General features: G+C 44.3%; 1 protein-coding gene across 2 annotated transcripts in view; it reads right to left on the bottom strand.

The window, feature by feature from the left end:
- Positions 1 to 5,303, bottom strand: part of ADAM11 (ADAM metallopeptidase domain 11) — a 75,636-nt gene extending 70,333 nt beyond the window's left edge. The window contains exons 1-2 of one of the 2 annotated variants that reach the window (XM_083147442.1): positions 5,039 to 5,303; positions 2,455 to 2,642 (exon numbers count right to left, since the gene is read on the bottom strand). In XM_083147442.1, the coding sequence (XP_083003568.1) occupies positions 2,455 to 2,642; positions 5,039 to 5,096 (246 nt within the window). In that variant the 5' untranslated portion in view covers positions 5,097 to 5,303. Of the gene's footprint in view, positions 1 to 2,454; positions 2,643 to 5,038 lie in introns of those variants that run through there. The other variant, XM_083147443.1, reaches the window with a different exon arrangement.
- Between the last annotated feature and the right edge of the window lie 20,557 nt (positions 5,304 to 25,860).

Here is a 25,860-nt window from a genome sequence, read left to right as displayed (position 1 = left end):
ATCCTTAGCGCATCAGACTTTCCAGGAATGAAGAAATGGAGGTGAAGCCGAACACTACACATGTGCAACTGGCAAAATACGCCACCTCATCTATCAGCAAACACAATGAACCACTGCAATTAGATACAATGCCACTACAACTAAAGTCTCTTTTTCATTTGAGCACACCTTATTGACTGAGGTACTAATTAAGTCATCTTACCCAAGCTAAGATATACCTAAAACCTGGACTGTTGGGGTGCCTTGCGGACTGTGTTTGGGAACCTCTGGTATAATATAAACGTCGAGAATTTTAGCCAGCCAACACAGTTATGTTAGCAGGAATATACTGTATATGCAAAAAGCTATAAAATATAGCCGAAATAGGCAAAGTAAATAGCAGTGTGACCATCTATATTTGAAGAGTAGTACTGTTTTTCCGTTACTTCTTTGTAGATTCTGGAATACCTGGACGGGTGGGAGTGGGGGGTGTAACAGCGTGGTCTGGCAAGAGTCACATGGAAAATATGGCAGGTGTTGTGTGATTCTGATGGGGTAGAGGAGATGGAGAAGGAGAAGGACAAGGAGTTGACAGTGAGGGTATGTCTGCAAAGCCAAACCCACTCCACCAGTCATTGACTACTGACATTAGATGATGTCATGACATCAGGGCTCATCATGACATCACGACTGTCTCAAATTTTCCAGTTTTTGGAATATATTGGTTTTTAGAATTACAGGTATTAGAGGCTAAGGGCCGCATTTATCAATAATCTGTGATGTCATCATGATAACATTGCTAAACATCGCATTGCGATGTTCAGCTACATCACCTGAATGTATGAAGGGAAGTGGGCAGGGAGAGCAGGTGTGTAAAAAGTCTGTCCCGGCGATCAGCAGCGATGCAAAGGAGAAGTGTTTCTCACTCCCCTGGACACTCCCCCTTTTCACTAGGCCAATTAAGGCCTTTGGAGGAGGCATGTGGTGGGGGTGGGGGAAGACTGGGGACAGAGCAGCACTATTTTCACGCTGTTTTAACACATTAACCAGCGGCCGTCCCCCCTCCTGCACCCGGTCACTGTATGTTTTCAAAGTCCGGGGGGCTGGGCGGATTGCTTCCCCAAAAATTTAACAGAGGCGGCAGGCAGACTGGGGACTGAGCAGCACTACTTTTCCACTTTAAAACACATTAACCAGTGGCTGTTGATTGGCCTTTCCCCACCTGCACCCGGTCATTGTATGTTTTTTTTCAAAGTCCGCCAGCACCGCTCCCAGTCCCCCTTCACCGGTATGCGGTCCCTGAATTCTGCGAAAGAGCTTGATGGGGGACCCGGCTCCACATCCCGCCCACAGGGCAGCCGAGAGGGGGGGGAGCGGGTACTAATTACCTGGGCCCAGGCTTGCTGGAGGGGCCCCACAGGGGCCCTGGTCCGACCCGTCCCTTCCCCCTCCATCCCTCCCGGGTAGCAACAGCAGCACACACTTCTACAGCATGTGCTGTGCTGACAGCAGGCTCAGCATGAGTGTCTCACTGATGGCGTGAGAGGTCATGCTGAGCCTGCTGTCAGCACAGCACATGCTGTAGGTGTGTGCTGCTTCTGAGATTACAGTTTTTAGTTTTCTTTCACCCTCCTCTAAACATTTTTGGGGCGTGGCCTAAGTGCGGGAGGTGCCCACACCTCCCACACTTAGGCCACGCCCAATTTTTTTTACCGGGGCCCGGCAGTCCTCTCGGCTGCCCTGCCCGCCCACACAAAGCTGCAACGGCGCTGCCTGGTGGATCAAATAATGCTGAGCGGCAGGGCAGCACAGGGACAGGTAAGGGAGGAGGGGACACTGGGGAGGGTTCTAACGCCACTTTCACAATGTGAGTTTATCGGCGATCAAGTTCTGAAGGAGAAATGCTTTCAGAACCTGATACGTTTCAAAAGACTGCAGTTCCCATTATAAACATAGGAACTGCGAAAACAACACAGATGCGATATCTGTGCCCTGCTTTTTGCGATAATAATTGCGATAGCCATTTCATACATTTGTGGGATACTGAAATTTAAGGTTAATGCCCCTTTTTCACATTTTTGGGGTCAATATCCCCTTGATAAATGTGTAATATACTCTACTTGCCCTCTGACCAGCAATAAACAGTACTTTTTTATGTTGATACTCAGGGGTACACAGTCCCAGCACCTTTTTTTTGCTGCTATTATTTTTAACTCTTTCACTAGTTTCAAAAATTGGAAGAAGTGAAATAAATTCAGAAATAAAAGTTGCAAAATATCAGTTGTTGTGTCAGTTGTTGCATCAAGCCAATCTGAACTCAGATTTAGTGATTGGGAAATATCCACACCTCAAAAAATACATTTAATAACATTCTCATAAATTTCCCCATAAAAAAAAAAAAAAAAAACAGCAGCAAGAACATGGTTATAATAGGAATGTGAGCTACAAATGTATAAAATATTGTGAAACGCTTACTAGGTCAGGGCTGCTGTCATTTCTGACCAAGGTGTCCAGCTGATACCTGCGAGTCTCAGTTCCTGAGGTCTGTCCAACTAACCGGCAGGGGTGAGTGATTTGGGGGAGTTCCAGGGTCTGGCGCCATTGGGTCGCAGTTTCAGGCTGAGCAGTATCAGAGGGCGTTATAGAACTTCTCAGAGGAATGCCTGAAGTAGAAAGAAGAGAGAATTTTAAACAATTTTGTATATTTATATATATATATATTGTTTTTTTTTTTAATTATCATATCAATAGGTGGCAGTTGTCCCAGAATTACCACACAAATATGCAGACTAACTACTTGTTTCTTCTACAAAAATACATAACTCCACTGTATATCAAAATGAGAACATTTAGAGGGAGACTAGGTCAACCCTATTTAGGTTGACATGCATTGGGTTGACCACTGAAGGTAGACAGGGCTTAGGCTGACACCTGAAACTACAAATCCCAGCATGCCTTGCCACAGTTTTAACACTCCCTTATAGCAAAACTGTGGCAAGGCATGCTGGGATTTGTAGTTTCACAACATCTGGAGGGCCACAGTTTGAAGACCCATAGGTTAATGGGAAGGTTGACATAAGTTTTTCAAATTTTTTTCCCAGCAGATATGTGCATGACAGGCAGTATTTCATGACCTACTATCCACTGTGGTGTGGTGGGAGAAAATATTGTGTGCTGACCCTAGCGCGCCATGCGTGGGGACGCGATACACTTTCACAGTGTCCATGTCGACATTTCGGGACAACATTTTTTTTTTTAAACTCATCACTGTCGACATTCCCATTGTCGACCAAATGCTTGTGTTGACCTTCCAACTCTGTTGACCTATTTCAGGTGTTAACCTAAGCCGTGTCGACCTTCAGTGGTCGACCCATACCCCATTTAGAAGTAACAAGGATAATATGCTGGATTGAGTCATGACAGTGGTTAGGTATGGTAAGTGCTTATTGTCATTATGTATGGGAGAACACATGATCTTGATATTTATCCACTTCAAAACGGAATGCATTCCGTTTTGAAGTGGATAAATATTTTAAAGATATAGTGTGCATATTAAATAATACATTTATTTTAGTGTGTATAACATTATTGTTGTATTTAAAGGTGGCCACCTGAATACATTTTTAAACAATAAATGTTGATGATTTACAAAAACCATCATTTCAAAAACCAATCTGTGTAAAGGTGTGTTCTTACATGGTGCCAGACAAATAGCGCAGTTTTTCATATTCTTGTTTGTTTTTTGTATGCTAAATATACAGACATACTATACATATGGGATTATTCACTGGGGAGCATATCAAATTGCAGCATTCCATGTCACAGGGGGAAGGATGTGATCATACATCTCCCTTTAAACAACTGTTTAAAAAAAAAACTGAGAATTTAAACGATTGAACGATTTAAACAATTAGAGATAGAAGTTATCTATGGAAAGTGTTCACAACATTGTAAGACAGAATTGAAAGTGAAGAAGGAGGGACTTTATATACAAAGCCATGGACATGCCATGAAGACACCTGTAAATTCACACGCAGGAAGTGGGAAGGAAGCTATGAGAACTCTTCTTAGATTGTATATGGTTACAGCAGCATCCTCTGCCCAATGTTAGCATGCTGTTTATAATCGTCGTGTCCCAGTAGTACCTGTCCCTGTCCTAACAGGGCACCACCCATCTCCAATCAGTATCTACCTTGTCCTCTCTCCTCCCTCCCAGACATTACATGCATCTACCTGATGCATTGCAGTATATCTGTGTATGATGCTACAGAATACAGGAGGCTAGTTCACCCTCCCAAGGCTTATTAGAGGAGAGCTAATAATATCAAAGAAAAAGACGGTCTGTGAAGGGGGTCAATGATGGAGCATACCATGGTGACACCACAAGCAGACAGGTAGAGCTGCCTGATCCTGCTCAGCACCGGGGAGGGACCGTACACAAATCATGTATTAGAACTGAAGTGCTATCACCAGGCATACTAGCACAATAGCACGGGAGAGCGGCGCAAGATGTGGGGAGAGATAAGGAGTGGGGCAGGAAATAATCAGGGCTACATGGAGGAAGCGGCAATGAGGATGGGGAGCCATCAGGGGTACAGACACAAGGAGACGTATGGGGGTACAGGAAGGGGAGGTTACAGAGTTATCGGGGACAGGCAGCTAGGAGGTGGGCAAAGAGAAACATGGGGTACAAGCAAACGGCTACAAGAACAGTAAGGGTAATTGCCAAAGGGGGGCACATGGTGGAGGTAGGAGAGGTTATCAGGGGCCAGGGAGTAGTAGGGAAAGCAATGGATGGATGGGGATGCCATAGATGGGAAGCGCAGGCACACTCACACAGATGATATGCAATGACAGAATGAAAATGTGGGGGATATGGATCAAAGACAGTGCCGGGAGCAGGAAATGCTGAATTGTGAGAAGAACCTTGTACGGGGCTGAGGATACTGCTAGAGTGGATAGGCTATGTGATACATCAGGTAGATACAGGTGTCTCACCTGTCGGCAATGATGAGACACCCACCACCCTGCTCGCCCCTCTCTGCAGTATGATACTCACCCAGCTCTGGCATGGCAAAGATCACAGCAGCTACAACCCAGAGCAGCTCTGGATGCATCGTTCATACATAATCACTCAGCCCCGGGGACAGGGGACAAGGGAGTGACAGGAGTCAGCCTCACATATAGACATGAACCCTGAGCTTGGCAACAGTGGACATCAGCCCGGGTCCTTTGTGCGCCTGCCACCATCGGGGTGTAGTGCAGAGATGTGTGTGCAGAAGGATGCTGGATCTGCAGTGTGTGCGTGTGGGGAGATCCAGTATTAACATATAGACACGTGAGGAATATTCTCCTCCTTCTCCTCCCTCCTGCTGCCTTGTCTCCCTCCACCTTCATCTTCAGTATTCCTCTCCCTTCCCCCTCCCAATGCATTGCACTCACCCTCTATACCTATTCATCTCCTTTCCTTCATCTGTGCCACCCTGCACCCCATAGTCTTCCATCATCACCCCCATCTCTATACAATGCCATATACTGTACATACACAAATACATACACACACACTCACTAGAAAATGTACACTTACATATAGTGTACATTTATAGAGGTTTACACTATACAATATGTGTTTGCATACCGAATTATTAGCCTAAGCCAGGGGTTCCCAATCTTTTTTGATTCACGGCACCCCTAGGTCTCAAAAAAATGAATTAGATTGGGTTTATATGCGATTCTTAGCGTCAGTTATGTGGTAAAGGGCAGGATTTGCTTCTGTTTGTACACATTCTATGACTGGCAGCCACCAGCACTGGTTTTGCTCATAAATAATTAACCATTAATAATTTGAGTTGGTCCTGGACCACCAAGGCGCGGCACCCCTGCAAGTGACCCGAGGCACCCCAGGGAGCCACGGCACACAGTTTGGGAACCACTGGCCTAAGCAATAGCTGTGCAGTATGTAATGAACCAAACTTATATAAATATACTATATATTTATATAAACATACACACACTATTAAATGGAGAAAGAATTTAGAAAAAACAAAATCACGGAAACCAGGGCTGGCTGTACCAAAATCTGGGAGGCCTTGACTGTCACATAATTAAATATTACTGCAAGAGGCATCCTTGTTGAACTTAAAGCAAATGGCAGGTGTTGAACTTCTAAGACGCCACCGACACACTTTCATCAGAGTCTCTGGAATGTCAGTATTGGTGTGAGCGCTGCGGTGGGAGGAGTTAGCTGAAGTTTTGCAGGGGTGCTGAAAAGCTTTGCACCAGCCCTGGTTGCAATATTACTTTGGTAAGTTTCATAGGCATTCGCAAATAGAGCGTTAGGGGTGCACAGGCACTCCCTAATGCTGTGCCCACCCAACCTTATGAACACCTCCCTGCCGGTAGCAATACCTTTTACAAAATACTTTTGCTTTTTAGAACTGTATTCCATTAAAAAAAAGCGCCCATCAATCAATTATGTGTGTTTTGCACTGTTACTTGTACTACTAGACCATTGTCATATCACTACATTCCTGCATCATCCATATATGTTTTTAAGTCTTTTTGCATCTACTGTTACACAGCGTAATTAGAAGATTAAAACTGAAATAGGCCGGAGATTATGGTGTGGCTGAGAGACGTTTTATATTGTAGAGAGTGCCAATAGATGATGGTAGACACGCTTGATTGGTGGTGTTAGACACACCTAATGGGCCCAATAGGTTATACTACACACACCCCTTTGATGTTGCACCCCCTAATAAAATGTGCTGTGCATGCCAATGGTAAGTTTCTTAATACCTTTTAAATAAATGCTGGAATGTTATCTAGTACATCCTTATGTGGTAGGTACTTAAGGCCCCCATACACTAACTCAATTTGGGCCGATTTTCACCTGTCCCCAATGGAATGGGCCGAGAATATGGGCCAAATTGGTCAATGTGATGTCCCCATAGGTCCAATGCGCAGTACCGTGCACATTGGACCTAAGTCCGACCTCCCTCCTGGCAGCAGAGAACAGGGGTCGCATGCAAAGGACAACTTGTGATGGATCACATTTGACCCTGCGGCCCGGGAAGGTCCTGGGCGACTCGCGGGTGATTGGCTGGGCATACACTGCTGTGAGAAATCACAGTAGTGTATGCTCAGCTTTAGGCATACTCCAACCATGTAACAGTCAATGCTCCTCCCATGTATAGAATGTACATCCAGCAAAATGAAGACTGCATAGACTGACAGTGCTCTGGAACACCACATTTCAGCTATTGTTAAGTAACTTTTTCTTGTGAGTGATCTGTACAAGTACAATAAAACAAGTGTAATGATAAAAGAGCAACATTAAGTGAAGGGGCTACGGTCACAAGGTCTACAAGCATTAGGTTGACACTACTAGGTCAACATGCATGAAGGTCGACATGACAATGTCAAAATGGGTTAAGTGAATACAAGCATTTGGTCGACATGGGGAAGATCGACAGTCAAAAGGTCGCCATGGGGTTTTTCACTTTTTTTTGCCGACATGAGCCAACAGCGACAAGAGGTATTTCGGGCATGGTGCCTGAATGTGTAGATATTCGGGACAAAAAATAGGTGAAATCCTGAATGTCGAACTACCCAATGTCAACCTAATGCTTGTGATGACCTAACCCATGCCGACCTTCCTGCATGTCGACCTAGTTCATGTCTATCCAGTGATCCATACCCAAGTGAAGCATTCAGTAGCTTAGAGGAAATGCCACTTGAAGTATGAGGCAGACTTGGTTGCTAAGTAAATATTAGTGTACTTGTGTATTAGCCGGGCGCCCAATTAGCATACGTACGCAGGGGTAGGCTAGCTACGCTGTCAGCGTAGTCCAACGGCTGACTAGCATAGTCACTCCATGGCAGCCCGGCTCTGTCCCAGGCGTCCATGCCAAGTCTAGTGAGCGCTTCTCACACAGTGCCGGTAACCACCAGATTTTCTGCGCTGGCGGACGCCGGCAGAGAGGGGATCATGTGGGCACTGGTGGAGAGGCGCTCCAGATGTCTGAGACACAGGTGCGCCTCATGCATAAAAGGGGTATGTGGGCGCAAGTGCGTCATATGCACAATAAAGGAGGCATTTTCAGACCCCCGCTATCCACGCCAGCCCGAAGCATGGCGAGCCCCAAGAGGGAACACGTTACGTGTCCTCCTGACCTGTTCATACCCCCACTATCCACGTTGGTGCGGAGTTGATGTTATAAAGTGTGGCGAGCCCAGCAAGCCCGAAGCGCGGCGATCCCCGCGAGGGGATGCGGAACACGCTCTGGGATCAGTAATCACACTTTTTGAAGTCAACTCCACGCCGTGGATAGTGGGGGTGCTTCAGGAACACATTCACACCTGCCATATCATACATCGGAGACAGTAATGACAACATGCGTTAACTGGATTTTAGTTAATAATAAAGGAGAAAAGATCACAGCGGGAACACTACGCTGATTCTGACAGGGATGCTCGCGGGAACACTATGCTACTTCAGACTGACTACGCGGGCTCTGACTGACTACGCTGGCCGCAGGAATACTACGCTGTTCTGTACCAATATTAGTACTGGAAATCGCTCCTCTTAACTATGCACCACTACACATCAAGTAAATATATAAACATGCAGTCCATAACCTCAATTGTAGCACAGGAAATGTAACATTACTGTAGTTTTAGGTCACAACTGACGTTTCTTGATGTATTCCCTTTCCGCATGCCAGCGTGAAGTTGTCCAGGATTAGCCCTTTTGCTGGCAGGGACATGCAATAGAATTTCCCAAGTACCATACTGTAACATTATCACACTGCCATCTATCAATACGTTGGCTCTGTCCCTGGAAGTTTTTCCAACATTGTGATCCTAATTGCATATTACTGTGTACACAGATTTATGAGAGCATGCAATTCTCTGAGCATTTACCACAAGATAGGTGCAGTGTCCTGCACCACCAACCTGTGTGAAGCAGCAGATGTGGGATACCATATTTTTCCTGCCCCAGAAGTAAGTTATGACGAAATGTGTGTATCAGTTGTGTGGAGAGGCAGGTACATAATGTGGTCAGCTTCCTCTATATACTCAAAAACCCGGCCTCTTTTCGGCCACTCGAGTATTGAGTATATAGAGGAAGCTGACCGACGCTGGGCCAGCCCTCTGACCAAGTCATTATGACGAAATGCGTAGGGGCGTGGCTCAGCGTCGGTCACACAAGCCGGAGTCTCAGGAGAGTGTAACCGATCCATCTTTGCCAGCCTGCATGCTGCTTGTTTATGCTTTCATCTGAGGCTATCTAAGCCGCCAGTCTTGGTGATGTCATTTTAATACCTGTGTGTGGAATACTTGTGAATAAATGATCTTTTAAAGTGTAAACATAGAATTTGACGGCAGATAAGAACCACTTGGCCCATCTAGTCTGCCCCTTTTTTAAACATGTTACCTCAAACCATATTTGATCCTTATTTTTATGTAAGGATATCAATATGCTTATCCCAAGCATGTTTAAATTGTACTACTGTATTTGCGTCTACCACCTCTGTTGGGAGGCTATTCCACTTATCTACTACTCTTTCTGTGAAAAAATTCTTCCTCACATTTCCCCTGAATCTTCCTCCCTCTAGTTTCAGTGCATGTCCTCGTGTTCTGTTGCTCCTCTTCCTGTGAAGAATGTCTCCCACCTGTACCTTGTTAAAGCCCTTGATATATTTGAAAGTTTCTATCATGTCCCCCCTTTCCCTTCTCTGCTCTAAAGTATACATATTAAGATCTTTTAGTCTTTCCTGGTACGTTTTGTGATGTAGGCCATGCACCATTTTAGTTGCTCTTCTTTGTACAGTCTCTAATGTATTTATATCCTTCTGGAGATATGGCCTCCAGAACTGAACATAATACTCTAGGTGAGGTCGTACCAATGACCTATACAGTGGCATTATTACTTCTTTCTTTCTACTGCTGATACCTCTCCCTATGCAACCAAGCATCTGACTTGCCTTCTTCATTGCTTTGTTACATTGCCTACCTGCTTTTAAGTCCCCTGAAATAGTGACACCTAGATCCCTCTCTTCCTCTGAAGTTTCCATTATAGTGCCATTTATACTATATTGAGTCTTTGGATTTCTGAGACCCAAGTGCATGATTTTGCATTTTTTGGCATTAAACTGTAGTTGCCATGCTCTTGACCATTTCTCTAATCTGCCTAGATCCTCAATCATTTGTTTTACCCCTCTTGGTGTGTTTACCGTGTTGCATACCTTTGTGTCATCGTCAATCTGCACTATGAAGCGCCTGTTCTCTTTGTTTGTATAAGGATTTTCGGTTTGTGAACTACACCTGAGTGCTATCAACACAGAGTCTGTGAGAAACAGCTGATTGGTATTTGGGACTTGTAGTTCCACAAACTCTACCTTGCATTTTTCCTTCATATTAAGATTTATTGAATTTGCACCCTATCTATTTCTTTTCTATCTATATATATATATATATATATATATATATATATATATATATATATATATATATAGAGAGAGAGAGAGAGAGAGAAATTTGCATGTTGCGGCACTCCAAATAAGCAATAAAGCATATAGCTTAGTCCGGTGCCCTCCGTAGACCCCTGTGGGAGACAGGGTACAATATACACTTGGCGGATGGCGGCACTCAGTAGATGCAAAAAAGAGCCAGGAGACCATATAGTGACACTATATGGTCTCCTGACTCTTTTTTGCGTCTACTGAGTGCCGCCATCCGCCAAGTGTATATATATATATATGGTATGATTGCATTGCATTATATTACACAGTCACATGGAAGGGGATGTGCAGTACCATACAGATAACATGCTAATGCAGCAGGAGGCTTCTGGTGTAAGTAGATGCCTCATGCCTGCTTTTATGATCCACTACTGCAGGGGTGTCCAAACTTTTTGCGACAAGGGCCAGATTTGGTGAAGTGTATATGTGTGGGTGCCGACCATTCAGCCTGACATTCTTTGAATCATTAATCACATCAGAATGGTCCCCCACTCTGCCCCCCATTCACTCTATGTCCCCCAGCCTGCCCCTTCACTGTATTTCCCCCAGCCGGCCCCATTCAATGTATGTCCCCCAGCCTGCCCCTCCTTCACTGTATGACCCCCATTCACTATGTACCCCACTCTGCCCCCATTTTACTTCAAAGTGAGATCTATATTGCAATGTAAAAATAAAGCAGTCAGTATTTTCCCTGCACAGAAACAAAATAACTCACCAAATCTAATTCTATCTGCACCTGTTACATCTGCCCCCTGCAGTGCATATGATCTTGTCCTTCTAAGAAGGAATTTGTCAGAAAGAGTGAACCAGAATAACCCCCTTTATCACTTCACTGAGCTTAATAATTCTACCCCTTATACTTAACATTCGGGTTAGTGTACATGTCCAGATGAGTCCCATTATTCCTTATACTTACTCTTGTAGGGGCCATCGGCCTATTGTTTCAACAACAGGCCTATATCCTCTTTGGTGGCCTCTTCTAAGAAACTCCATCTCAGGGTCTGCTTCCTCCAACACATAGCAGGAAAGCTGTAACAGCGGTATATTTACTACATCCACGAGTTTTGGATGCAGGCAATCAACAGACAAACCCCAGCATCCTAATATGGAGAATTCCAACCGGGGCTCCATAGGCACCACTAATCCCCCCCCCCCCCTACAGTGCCTTATCCTAACTCCAGCTGCCTAAACTTAACCAACCTGCCCTGCAGCCTAGCATCTGCCTTCTAAGTGCCTTAACTTACCACCCCCCCCCCTCCCAGCCTAACCCTGATTTCCTTCACTAGTAGCTTCTCTGGCTGCCCTTAATGCTCCTCGCATACTCACTGATCAAGATGCCAGCTGTCTGTATTCCGGAATCCACTTCCTGCGGTATTCAATGTTCTGGCACTGGTCTGCTGACAGCTTTAGGGATGGCCGTATCTACATACTGAAAGCCAGCATCCTGACCACCGGCCAGAGGACCTTAGGACTGTAACTTGGCTACTGTGCACCATTCAGGTTAGTATGCAATTAGAATATACCAGTACAGGTATTCATAATGTTGATATGATTAGAATGTTGATACTACAGTAATTGAGGTGAAGTGGCTTCACTTACCTGCCCTGGAAACATCAGTGGGGCCCCTTCCTGCAGCACAACCCTGCAGCTTATTATGCAGAATGCCTACATTTTACATATTCCAGCTACATGATGACAGCATCCCAGTAGATAATAACTAGGACAGAGTAAATTAAGTGTACATATAATGTTTTCTCATGGGAAACAAAATTATTGTAAGTACTGTTTTCGCTACATATCTTTGAAGATGTCATGTGGGGTGATCTGATTGGAATGTGGAGACATGAGGGGAGTGTAAAGTAGACTATGCAGTTGTCTTAGCGGTATCATCTATATATGTCTAGTGTCCGTGAGTTTCCGAAACACTGCCATCTGCTGGCAGAGAGTGAAACTACATCTCTTTCTTACACATGCACAAACACAGTAGGTAGCAGACTAGCTTTAGAAGCTTTTGGTTCCAGCGGGCTTACTAGTGTGGAGCTAACACATCCATACAAGAAAAAAGTAAGCAGTAGTGTGAATGCACTGAGATGAGAGTCTTGGAATGACAAATAAAACAGAACTTTTATTGTGGTAGATATAATTGTGAAATATTAAAATACAGTAAGTGACAAAAGAATAGAAGAAAGTGCATTAAAATAAAAGTGGCCACTGCCTATATTCAGTATAACAGGATAAAATGTCCAGTATATCTCCTATTATCTGGCACTATATAATTTGTCACTGTATACATTGTTTGTTTTGACTAGAAATAGTCGATTTGTAAGTATCACAATTGTTTCAATCTCTAGTAACATATTCACATAAGGTAACAGTGTCTTTATTGTATCATTATATGCCTCTATTATCATGTAGTGTTCTAGATTGGTTACTAGCATTGCTCAGTGTGTTGAGGGAAAAAATGTCTTGTTTTACTTACCCATGCCTCATAGCAGGCCAAAGGAGTTTTTATTCAAAAGTGTAGCATTGTCAGATAATAAATATATATTGCATTAAGCATATTTATATTAGAAGACAGAGAAAGAAGAATGTGTTCTACAGAAAATACAATTTAATGAACATACAGATTCGTGACTTATATTTCTGTCACAGTCATCAAATCTGTTTCAGACTGATAGTTTGAATATATTGATTAAGAAGTTATTTGACCAGATACAGTATACTGTAAGTACTTCCTTTATGTGTAATTGCTTTTAATATGTCAGGTTTTGACAGCAGCCACATACATTTATCCATTTACCACATATATATGTTATCAGACATATCCTCGATCTGTTAAAGTTTTTTGGTAGTCTGCGCACTGTCCTCTCTTGTGCGGTGCTAGCTGCTTCACTGCCCGGTTGACCGTTCCGGGTCGGTTAATGACTTACAAAAAAAGGGGGGGGGTTTTAGTGTAGCGCTCCGCTCCTTGGGTGTGGGGTGTGTGGCTGACCCTGATTTGAAAGAATATGCAGTGGGTTGGTTTTAAAACAATTTTACTTCAAATGGTGCAGTCACATAAACGATAAATTACATATGAAACATTTGTTGTTACAGTTGTTGCAGTTAATTGATACATACACTGTTTACAATAATTGTGCAATAAAACAGCAACACAATGAGTGTTGCGGGAGTGGGGGGGGGAAAAGAAGGGTATTGGGGGTTTTTGAGGGTTTTCCCTCTGATGCGGATGGATTCTGGGGGGCAGTTTGTTTTTACAGTACAGTCCCGATGTTCCCACGGCTGCGGCGTCCCGCTGTGCCGTTCCTTAAGTTAACTGTGCTGGTGCCCGGCTGCCGGAGGCTGCCCGTCAGGTGTTCTAGGCTCGGAGGGTGGTGGGGAGTTCTATCTCCTCGGCGTGAGCGGTGTTCTGGCTTGCTTGGGTAAGGGGGCTGTGGTGGTGGGTCTGGGCGCTCCGTGTGTACCCTCTCCCTATCCAGCCGGCAGCCAGAGGTGTCCGGTGTTGAACCGTATCCCCCGGCCGTCTGGCGCTGTGGGTATGGGACGTGGAGCGTCTGGCAAAGGCCGTTGGCAGGGGGAGCTTTTGATCACTCCTTCCCGCCCCGGTGCCTTGCCTACGGATCCACCAACTCACCTGCTCCCGTTCCCTGCGTCGCTTGCTGTTGCCCGTCTTGTAGCGCTGGCTGGATGGTGTCTCGTGCCGCGGTCTACCTGCTGACGTCACCGCTCCGTGCCCGGCTTTGTCCTTCGTGCGGCAGTCTTCTCCCTGGTTCCTCCGCTTGGTTCTTACTCGCTTGGGTATGGATTGTGTGGATTGCTGTAGCTTCTCCAACGCGTTTCAGCCTTGTGCTGGCCTTCTTCTAGGGAGTTTGTGGTATGTTTCTGTCCACTCCTAGTTATAGGCAGTGGGCGGGTTCTTGGGCGGGCTTGCGTGCTGATTGGTTGAGGTTTCTTGCTTCATGTTGCCATGGTTACGCTGGTTCAATGTCAGTCTTTTTCAGTGATCCTCTGTTGCAGGTTCGGTCGACATCTGCAAATTGTCTCCACAAAAGAACATCACAAGAAAGCATGACATTTCACCAGCCATATACCTGCAACAGAGGATCACTGAAAAAGACTGACATTGAACCAGCGTAACCATGGCAACATGAAGCAAGAAACCTCAACCAATCAGCACGCAAGCCCGCCCAAGAACCCGCCCACTGCCTATAACTAGGAGTGGACAGAAACATACCACAAACTCCCTAGAAGAAGGCCAGCACAAGGCTGAAACGCGTTGGAGAAGCTACAGCAATCCACACAATCCATACCCAAGCGAGTAAGAACCAAGCGGAGGAACCAGGGAGAAGACTGCCGCACGAAGGACAAAGCCGGGCACGGAGCGGTGACGTCAGCAGGTAGACCGCGGCACGAGACACCATCCAGCCAGCGCTACAAGACGGGCAACAGCAAGCGACGCAGGGAACGGGAGCAGGTGAGTTGGTGGATCCGTAGGCAAGGCACCGGGGCGGGAAGGAGTGATCAAAAGCTCCCCCTGCCAACGGCCTTTGCCAGACGCTCCACGTCCCATACCCACAGCGCCAGACGGCCGGGGGATACGGTTCAACACCGGACACCTCTGGCTGCCGGCTGGATAGGGAGAGGGTACACACGGAGCGCCCAGACCCACCACCACAGCCCCCTTACCCAAGCAAGCCAGAACACCGCTCACGCCGAGGAGATAGAACTCCCCACCACCCTCCGAGCCTAGAACACCTGACGGGCAGCCTCCGGCAGCCGGGCACCAGCACAGTTAACTTAAGGAACGGCACAGCGGGACGCCGCAGCCGTGGGAACATCGGGACTGTACTGTAAAAACAAACTGCCCCCCCAGAATCCATCCGCATCAGAGGGAAAACCCTCAAAAACCCCCAATACCCTTCTTTTCCCCCCCCCACTCCCGCAACACTCATTGTGTTGCTGTTTTATTGCACAATTATTGTAAACAGTGTATGTATCAATTAACTGCAACAACTGTAACAACAAATGTTTCATATCCTCGATCTGCCTAGTGCCCGTTAATAGTATACGATAGGGCTAGGACAGGGTTGCCTACCCTTCCGGAATGGCTGGGAGGGTCCTGGAAATTGGGCCTACTGGAATGTGCCCCCCCCCCCCCCCCCCCCCCCCCCCACCTTGGCAGGGAGGGCAGTGGGAGCAAATTACACAAATCACATCTTTGTACCAATGCCCCACCACTGCACTGTGTAATGCCTGAAAGACCGGCATTGCATGGTGGTGGTGGGCGTGGCCACGATCATGCTGACCACGCCCCCACTCAGGATGATTTGACGGCTGCCCCACCCCCCCTACCTCACTCAACTGGCTGCCCTCTCCCAGAGGTGGTACCCAGAAAGTAGGCAACCCTGGGCTAAGATTGCCTGTGCATCAGCTCTGTATATAACATTCGTAATATTAGCACTATCTACAAGCCCTGTGACAGGGCAATGCGTGCTCCAGCAGATGGCTGTATCTCTCTGCGCCTTAGATACACTGTCCAGTGCCAATTCTATTAGGAGTTGGCTTCTACCCCTGTGTCCTACGGCTATTGCTGAGCAGCATCGTTGCTAATATAGGATAGTTGCACACTACAATACAGATACTGTAGAGCAATTTCACCAGGACTGTCTTGTAATCTAATGGGACTGCCATGCTATGGAATTCTATCCTTCTGTATCCCTCCTTTTATCCCTATAGATTGTAAGCTTGCGAGCAGGGCCCTCCTACCTCCATGTCAGTTTGTATCTACCCAGTTTGTTTAATCACTGTTGTTTCCAATTGTAAAGCGCAACGGAATATGCTGCATTATATATCAAACTGTATATAATAATAATAATCTAGCCTCCATCTGTAGTTGTTGTGTGGAGGGTTAGAACTGAATTTACCTTGCCCATTGGATGATGAATTGTGCAATGGTGAATTTTGTTTTATAAATAAAGATTACTCTTGTATGTACAGATGGAGCTGCGCTCATTTGAGCATCTTCCGCCGCACCGATCACCAGCCCGCACTGGTAAATGGGGTGAGCACATTTCAGAGACTAAGGGCTAAATTAACTAAACGGCAGGTTTAGTGTCATTGAGAACCTGCTAAATACTGCTGTCAGTTTAAATTCAATTGTAGCATTTACTAAAGGGTGGGGTTTGCTGAATCTTTCCTGGAAGATTCTGAATGACAACTTGCAGTGATGTTTCCTATTTATAGGCAATGCGTATTGCACCCGCTATGAAATATAAGCTAATCAATAGACAAGCAATGCATAGATCACTATGAAAACCAACCAGGAAAATAATGCTATAGTAAGGAGACACACTATATTGGGCCCCTGCCATAATGTTAATCACCCCTAAATGGGTCAATCCATGGCCAGAATTCCTCTGAAAGTCAAACCCGCCCCTTAAAAAAATGGGTCTAGGAACAACCAGTCCAGGGCTATTCCCAACATGCCTGAGCAAAGTTAATAGTAAAAATAAGTTAATAATACAGTTCTTTATAGGAGGCCCACAAGTCTCAGCAAGCCAGCCTTGGCTTGATGGCACTTTGAGAACAAGTGCCAGTGTGCCCAAACTTTAACGGCCTGCTATCACCTGTAAAGGTTGTATATATTTGTGAATTAAATAACCATTCCGTCACAGCCCTCATTCTTCACTTATATAGTCAGAAATTCCTTCAGGGATGAGTTGAGTAACTACAGAGAGTGCAGGTGATGCAACTGCATGGGGCTCGGACGCTTGGGGGACCTAAGGTTCAGCAATGTCCCATACTTCCTTCCAGTGGCAGGGGGAGCAAAATAATTGGCGCAACCAGCACCAATCAAAAGAAGACCTGCCACTGCCAGTGCCACGGCACAAGAGACCTGCCACTGTTGGTGATAGAACCGGTGCTGAAGACTGGTGAGTTGAAGATCCATCACTGCCAATGCTGTTGCGAAGAGACCTGTTTGTACTGGGAGGGGGGGGTTGTTGGATTAGGAGGGACAAGATGCCTGTCACATCCCTTTCACTTGGAGGACCAGTGGTTCCCAACCCTGGTCCTCAAGTACCCACAACAGTGCACATTTTCCAGGTCTCCACACAGAATCACAAGTGACCTAATTAGCTCCACCTGTGGATCTTTTGAAATGTGTCTGAATAATGAGTGCACCTGCTGGGTGACCTGGAAATCATGCACTGTTGGGGGTACTTGAGGACCAGGGTTGGGAACCACTGATATAGAGAATACACCCTAGACATGTTTACATGTTTTTCAATGCTATCGCTGCATCATTACTTTTTAGAAAGTCCTTGTAAGATGGGCTTAGTGGTGAAAGTATGGCAGTATGGGGCATTACAGTATATCATGAAGAAATTAGTAGCCATACCACAGTAGGTCTCATTAATGTCTAAAATAAAAATCGGACAAAATGTATGAGGTACAGAGGAGGCAGCAGAGCCTGAGAAGCCACTGGCGGACTGCTTTAGCACTATATCTTTATGAAGATGGAGCGGCTGAACACTGCAGAGGACATGAGCTGTCTGCCAAGACAGAACAGCACAGTATCCTCATTAACAGATGTGTGGACTTGGTAGAAATAGGTCAGGGTTGGGGGGTGGAGCCAAAAGAAAAAAGGGAGGCTAAAAGACAAGAGGAGGCTGGGAAACACAGAATATAGGAACTTTTTGGGGTGGGTTCTGAAGTGACAGGGCAGGAGAGAGACAGAAGGGATATGGTTGGATCTCTTTTTGGTATGATGTGACGACATTGGCTATATCCTACACAGACATTTCCTGGACAATGGGCTATATCTACATGAATACAGAGTGAAGATACTGTCCAGGGAAGATGCATTTCTCTAGAGTGTAGTGAAAGCATATACTTAATGTGCATTTAGAATGGAGAGGAATCCTTACACAGAAACAAGAAAAACATGGCTTGTCTTGCTAGCATGTCCCCATTTTTTAGTAATAAAACCAATTTATTTTTTGCAGGTGTTTAGAGTGCAACTAAGAACTTTCCTCTACTTGCATAACTAATAATAGGATACATTGGAAAGACAACAATGTTGTTAAAACAGCTAAAACATTAACATTTCAGGAACATAAAAATGGAATAGAGACCCAATTAGCATCCAAACACCCATCTTGTATCAAGTGCAAAAGGAAAGAACCAGGAGAGATGCACAAAGGAAGAATGTGTGTATGTGTGCGTGTGTTTGAGGGTCTTTATCACAAAGAGGTCTTAATGGTGATTTTAGTATATCATTTTTAATTAAAAAAAACAAAAACCTTTATCTAATTTATATAACCATTTTAGGCTCATAATCGATATGTGAAACTACCAGTTTTAACTGTTGGTAAGTAACAGTAGGATTATGCGTTTATGAACTATTTAACATATATTACAAAAAAAAAAAAATCTTGGTTAAGGGCAGAGTCACATTATGTGTTGCAGTGATGGCAGAAGTGAGAAACCACCAATTCCAGCCATGGCTCCAGGAATCTTTGACAAGCTGCTCATAAACATAACAATATCTCCTGATGGCGCTGCCCAACTTCACTCTGCGCCCGCCCCCCCAATAAATAAGAGAGATAGTGAAAAACTCATGCTGACATTTTACTTGCATCAAACTTTTGTCACTGTCGAATGCATGTCTGCCTTTTGGAGTCAACCTATTGATAGTCTAACTAGACATTATCTGTCAGCAGTCCAGATCTCCATAGGAGTAGAGATGGCTGATATATTGTTTTTCTGTTTTCCTCCTATAAAACTCCAGCTTTGATGTAAAAATGACAACACTGTCGCCTGAGCACTCTGAATCTAAGAGCCGTGGCTATACAGCCGAACAGTAACTCTAAACACACGTACAACCAGGTGTGCACTCTAATAACACTGCACCCTTAACAGCCTTCCTCACACAACAATTGTCTCCAATCAAGAAAATAAATGATGAGGGGAAAGTCTAATCAGCAATGGTTCACAATAATTTGTCTTAATTCAGAATTTAAAACTACTTACAGTACATGAAATATGTAAGTGACTACGACGCAAGTTTTAAAGCTGCGCTATAGAAAAACAAAGTAGTAGTTTATTACTCCACTTCATACCAGCATCCATCCATTCATGGGAGCTTCTGAGCATACTTTATTGATATAATGGAAATAGAGGCAAGAAAGCATTACTAGCAACATTAATAATGCAGGTGCTGTGTATAACAATATGGAAACTATACATCCCTGTGGTTAATGCACAGTGGTGCATAAATTATGAATATTTCTAGAGAATGTTTCCTACCTGTGAGATGTGAATAATTAATTTGAGACTTTGATATCTGCATTTAACAAGAGGATGAAAAAACTGTACATACATGCTAACATGTAGGAGGGGGAAAATATAGAGAGGAGCAACACTAAGGGTAAATGTAACAGCCGGCAAACTACAGGCACATGCAGGCTTCCAGCTTTAGTCATATTTTTTTTTTTTTAAAGTTGGTTTTGGCTTTTTTGCTTTAAAACAATAGTCAGACTCCCTGGGAACCCGCTGATATCTGCAAGTTGCAGGCTAGTACATTTACCGCCAAGTTCAAAAGGTTAAGTTGGTACAGATAATGAGCCAAAGAGACAGGGAATGAGGAGAATGGGCCACCAAAAAACAACAACAACTTTGTCAAAAAAGTTTTGGGAGAAAAATGGAAATGGGTTAAAAAGTACACACATTAACTTTTCACTACATAAATGGGCAGAACAGTTATTCATACATGTTAACTGATAAATAGAAAAGGATCTCTTGCATGTTTGTTTCATGAATGCGGTTGTAACACCATTCTTTTTTGAAAAGTGCCTCAAACAACTGTACGGAGGTTAATGTGGATACATTTTGACTTTGCCACTCCCACTTTGAAAATTGCATGAATATACAAGGTGTAAGAACTTAAAATACACTAATCAGGCAACCACAGCAGGGCTATAAGGACTTGGTGTCAAACTCATGTCCCCCCAGCTGTTGAGGAACGACTTGTTCCAGCATGCCCTGCCACAGTTTTAGCAATCCATTACACAAAATCTGTGGTGGGCATGCTGGGATGTGTAATTCCACAACAGCTGGAGAGACATGAGTTTGACACCACTGGTGTAAAGGTTAGCTTTGCCCTAGTCACCATATCTTGAATATACACATACACCAAGTCATTGTACACATAATATAGGCCCATTGTCTTTGGGACTATAAAATAGTGGCCATCAATTAATGGACACCATTAGCAGTGCGCAATGAAATATCGGTACATGTTTCCTAGCACGGCACCCACGATCTCGATTGTATGTGTCGGGCCGATATCGCAAGCATTGCATGCATCTTATGTGTTTGTGCAGCATAAGATGCATGCGATTGATTCCAATGTAAAAATCTCATCCATGTGAAATGGTCCCTGAGACCCAATTTTACATTGATTTCAATGTAAAAAGCCCCCAAAACTCCAATTTTAATTGCTAACCCCCCCTCATGGGTGAAATGCCCCCCCCCCCCCATTGTTAACACCACACTATTGATGCCAACCCGAAGTGTGGCGAGCGCAGCAAGCCCGTGAGGGGCGGCGGTACACGGCCTCCGACCCTTTCATACCCCCACTATCCACGTTGGCGTGGAGATGATTTTATATAGCGTGGCGAGCGCAGCGAGCCACTGAGCCCGAAGCGTGGCGAGCGGACGTGGAATATATGTGAAGTAGTCCGCGTGCCACGCTTCGGGCTCGGTGGCTCGTTGTGCTTGCCACACTGTATAAAATGAACTCCACGCTGACGTGGATAGTGGGGGGTATGAAAAGGTCGGAGGACGCGTGCCGCCGCTCGCCATGCTTCGGGTTGGTGTTGATGGATCTTTTATCTTATGGCATCTTATGGATGCATAAGATCCATAAGATGCGATATTGTACATAAAATTAAAAATCTTTTCAATTGCATGTGATCGCATAAGATTGTATGCCTTAATTAAGGCATACAATCTTATGCGATGGGTGCCGTGCTAGGAAACAAGTACCAAAATATCCAATGTTGCTGTAAATGAAACATGATAGAGATATCATGGGAGGTGTCACAGACTGTATTCAACTCCCAGATATTTTTACTATACAGTAGTATCAAATATTAGATATAAAAGTTAAGGGCAGGTCAGGAGAGGAGGGGCAGTCATCATGCAGATATCTTCTCTCCAGCACCATTTTCAAGTGATCTGTACAGCACTCTGGGTCAAGTTCAGAATAGTCTACCAGTGCAGAATGTGCAGTGTAAGGGCCTAGACTGAGTAGTTGTGTGCACCAAACACCCTGCAGCCTTTAGATATATGACATTATAAATTGTAATTTTCATTATTTAGTTTTTATTTGATTTATAAGTGATTTGGGTAGCTTTTCAATCAGTGATATTGGCTATGGTCACTTTCTCATTTCCTGGCTTTCCCAACCATTTTTATGTTTGATTAGGCGCAATAACTTGAAAATGATGCACTACATAGAAGTTGGAAGACCTGCGAGTTTCAGGAGTTTGAACATGGCATTGTCACCTATGAGATCATCACATTTATACTGCATTCATCCATTTCTATCCCTTACATCCCTAAAAGTCTAAATGCTATAGGCTGCTGTTCAAATAGCAAAAATCTCAACCCGTTAATGATTCTAGGTCATCACTGTCCTGACTGATGCATTTCTAATGAAGTGTGAAAGATTTCTTCATAGTCCATCCTTAAGAGAAGTACTCCAGCCCTAATGCTGTGTACACACGGTGCGATATGATTGCTAGCAATATATCGGCAGCAATCATATTGCTCAGTGTCTCCTTTTCAACAGCGATGAAAAGGAGACACTGCTACTGTCATTGGGCAGGAGAGAGACCTGAAGGGAGGAGGGAGCAGCAGCAGACGCTGCTGCTGTCACGGGGCGGGGGAGAGAGACCTGAAGGGAGGAGGGAGCAGCAGACGCAGCTGCTGTCACGGGGCGGGAGAGAGACATGAAGGGAGGAGGGAGCAGCTGTCACAGAGTGGGAGGGAGCAGCAGTAGCCGTCTGCTGTCACGGGGAAGCAGCAGCACTGATCTGCGCTGCACCGGGGAAGGCTGCTGGTCGCAGGAGCATGCTCCTGCGACCATTAGGGAGTACACACGGGAGCGCGCAGCTGACGATTTATCGCCAGCAGCACTCCAAATCACTGCCAATATGGTCGCTCAGCGACCATATTGCCAGTGATTTCAGCCAATATTGTCCCCATGTGTACGCACCTTAACAGGACAAGTATGGGTCATACATATGAGTCGACAGTCAATAGGTCAACCAATATTGTACAACACAGCAAAAAGGTTGCCATGGCTTAGGTGGACATCTGTTGACCTGCGCTGACATAGACCCCGTAAAAGTGCACTTCTTCGCTCAGCACACTATTCTATTCTCCCTGTATGTCCACGTGGATGGTCAAATATATATATTTTAAAGTGTAAAACTTGTGTCGACATTTTGACCAGGTCAACCTAAGGTTTGCAAAACTTTTTCATGTGTCGACCAACACTGGTAAATCTGCCGACTGCATGACATCCTACCACACATAAAACACATCATGTATAAGGGTCATTCCATAGTAACGCATGTTACAAATTGACTCAGAAGTGTATGCTGATTTGGATGTTACGGAAAAAGTACAATGAAATATTTTATTTTTATTTTATATTATAATTATCATTAAATGCACACTCCAAATGTAGCATAAAATATTTTCAAAACTTCCAGTAGTCTTCAAGAAACTACTGATTTTCCTACTGGTAACTCACGATACATGGTTTGACCATGTTTTTTAAACACACATTTGCAATTATGAAATCTTCACTCTCTTATGTAGCATATGTTTTATGTAACTAAATAAAAAATATAACAAATATTCCAAGGCATGGAATAGGAAAAATAACCCCCAAAAAAAGACAAATCTACAGCAAAAAAAAAAAAAAAAAAAACTCACATTACACTTTGCTTATATTCATACAAATATATGTATTAAACCAGGGCTGGGCAACACTGGCCCTCCAGGTGTTGATGAACTACACATCCCAGCATGCCTTGCATCAGTTTTTGTCTGATGGCACTCTGATGGCTCGACCTTTTAGGAGCAGATCCATCCGAATCAGAGCTAGATAAATACCTCAGATTTCCAGGATGTTGACAGGTAGTTTTGCTTCCTGCTGGAACTGGCAATTGAGGACAACTGCCCCCAGCCCCTGAGGCTGGCATCCGTTATCATCCAGGTCCATATGCAGACCTACAACCCTCTTATAGGTACGCTGTGCGCAGCCACCAAAGGGAACCCGCCGTATGCAACTGTGGCATGTCCCCTGCACAAGTGCGCTGGTGGACTGGGTCAAGTTCCTCTGTCTGCCTGTCCTCACTTCATAAAAAATTATTTTAAAAAGGCTAAAAACTTAGTCCCCCAGTAGGAGTCCTAGGATCCGTCTCCTCTGGCTACTGAAGTCTACGAGAGGGAGAGGAGCCTGCCACATATTCTTAAAGTGACGATTCCTCAGATGCCAACTCTATCCCTAAATGTAGAAGAGACTTCACTGTCCCGTATAGGTTGAAGGAGAAAATAAAATAAAAATAAAACATTGATAGGTCAGTGTACAAAAATTCAGACAGGCAATCAGTGTACTAAACACTGCAGGAAAGCAGGGCAAATACAACATTTTAAAAAGCTTTATAGCCTAACAAGCTCTGCTACAGTACATCTCAAAGAAATACAAGACCTTGAAGTTTTATCTATGGAATGGTAGTTCCCCCTAGGCAGATCATACACAATAGTCAACTTTAATACATGATATGTGCTGCCTGAAAGTGTAAAAGTTAGATGTTAGAAGTCTAAATGACAAGTGGTCCAAGAAAGGAACTTTCTGTTCTTAAACCGCAGATCTTTGTGGAGGGGGCTGTAATCGGCATGAAAGGGAGCACAGAAAACTTTCTGTAATGCCAAACTCAAACCCTCGCTTTTCTCTCTCTCTCTATTTACCCACACAACCATTAGCTAATAATGAGTTCAGTATCATCTTTGGGTGGGATAATTAATAAGAGGATTACGGAATGCAGAAATTATAAATGGGTTAGCAAACAGATTAGCTCGGAAGCATAAGTGCATAGTTCTAAATGCCCCACTCCATGGAACAAGATTGTATACCAACCAGCCACATAGCCAACTAAGTACTTATCTGTAGAAAGATATACAGTATTTTGTTATAGGCAGACACAAGGAATGTGTAGTCTATATGGCAATTATTGGTAATAAAATATGAGACAAGGTTAATTTATTATTTATTTATTATTTATTAACAGTTTCTTATATAGCGCATACATATTGTGCAGCGCTTTACAGAGAATATTTGAACATTCACATCAGTCCCTGCCCCAGTGGAGCTTACAATCTATATTCCCTACCACATGTACACGCACACACAGACATGCTAGGGTTAATTTTTGTTGGAAGCCAATTAACCGATCTGTATATTTTGGATTGTGGGAGGAAACTGGAGTAAACCCACACAAGCACGGGGAGAATATACAAACTCCGCACAGTTAGAGCCATGGTGGGGATCGAACCCATGACCTCAGTGCTGTAAGGCAGTAATGCTAACCATTACACCATCCGTGCTGCCCAGGTTAATGTTCACACTGTATATTTTATATCCTGTGAAGAGTTCGGATTCCAAGTTAAGATTTATGGATTAGAAAACACATTCCATTTCTGCATTCTAAATGAAAAAATACAAAAGCAGTGATGCTGAAGAGGAAAAAGGTCTTAAAAAAAATAAAATGTAAACCATGTTTAAAACACTTTACTATTCCACCCATGTCACAGCTGTTTCCCCCCCTCCTAGCATAGATTCAGCTTTCACAAAGTTTTGTTTATCTGAAAGAGAACGATTTAGAAAAGATCAGACAAGTTATCTTTCAGTCCCACTGGAAGGGTGGGGGCATTTTGGAAAACAACCATGGAGGAACAGTAAACAAAGGCTCTAACCACATCCCTGTGCCCACTACCAAACAAGGCAGACAATGTAGGAGAAAGCAATGCAACCCCTCAGCGGCTGGAGGTCATTTGCGCTATAATGAACAATTAAATTTCTAAAAAAAACAAAAACAAAACAACAACAAGCTTATGGTGTGTACACACGGTATATTTCTGCATACAATTTTTACTATATAGTCAAAAATCGCATAGGTTTTTTTTTTTTTAACCTTGCGGTCCCGATGCATGCTCCCACACCGCACAAATCGAAGTCAGATAGACAGGGCTGCATTAACTATATAGTACAGATCTG

Source organism: Crinia signifera, chromosome 6 (genome assembly GCF_055691185.1).
Source record: "Crinia signifera chromosome 6, ASM5569118v1, whole genome shotgun sequence".
In the NCBI taxonomy this organism is placed as follows: domain Eukaryota; kingdom Metazoa; phylum Chordata; class Amphibia; order Anura; family Myobatrachidae; genus Crinia; species Crinia signifera.
The sequence above is the reverse complement of the archived record's forward strand: the minus strand, read 5'-3'. Positions and strand labels throughout refer to the sequence as shown.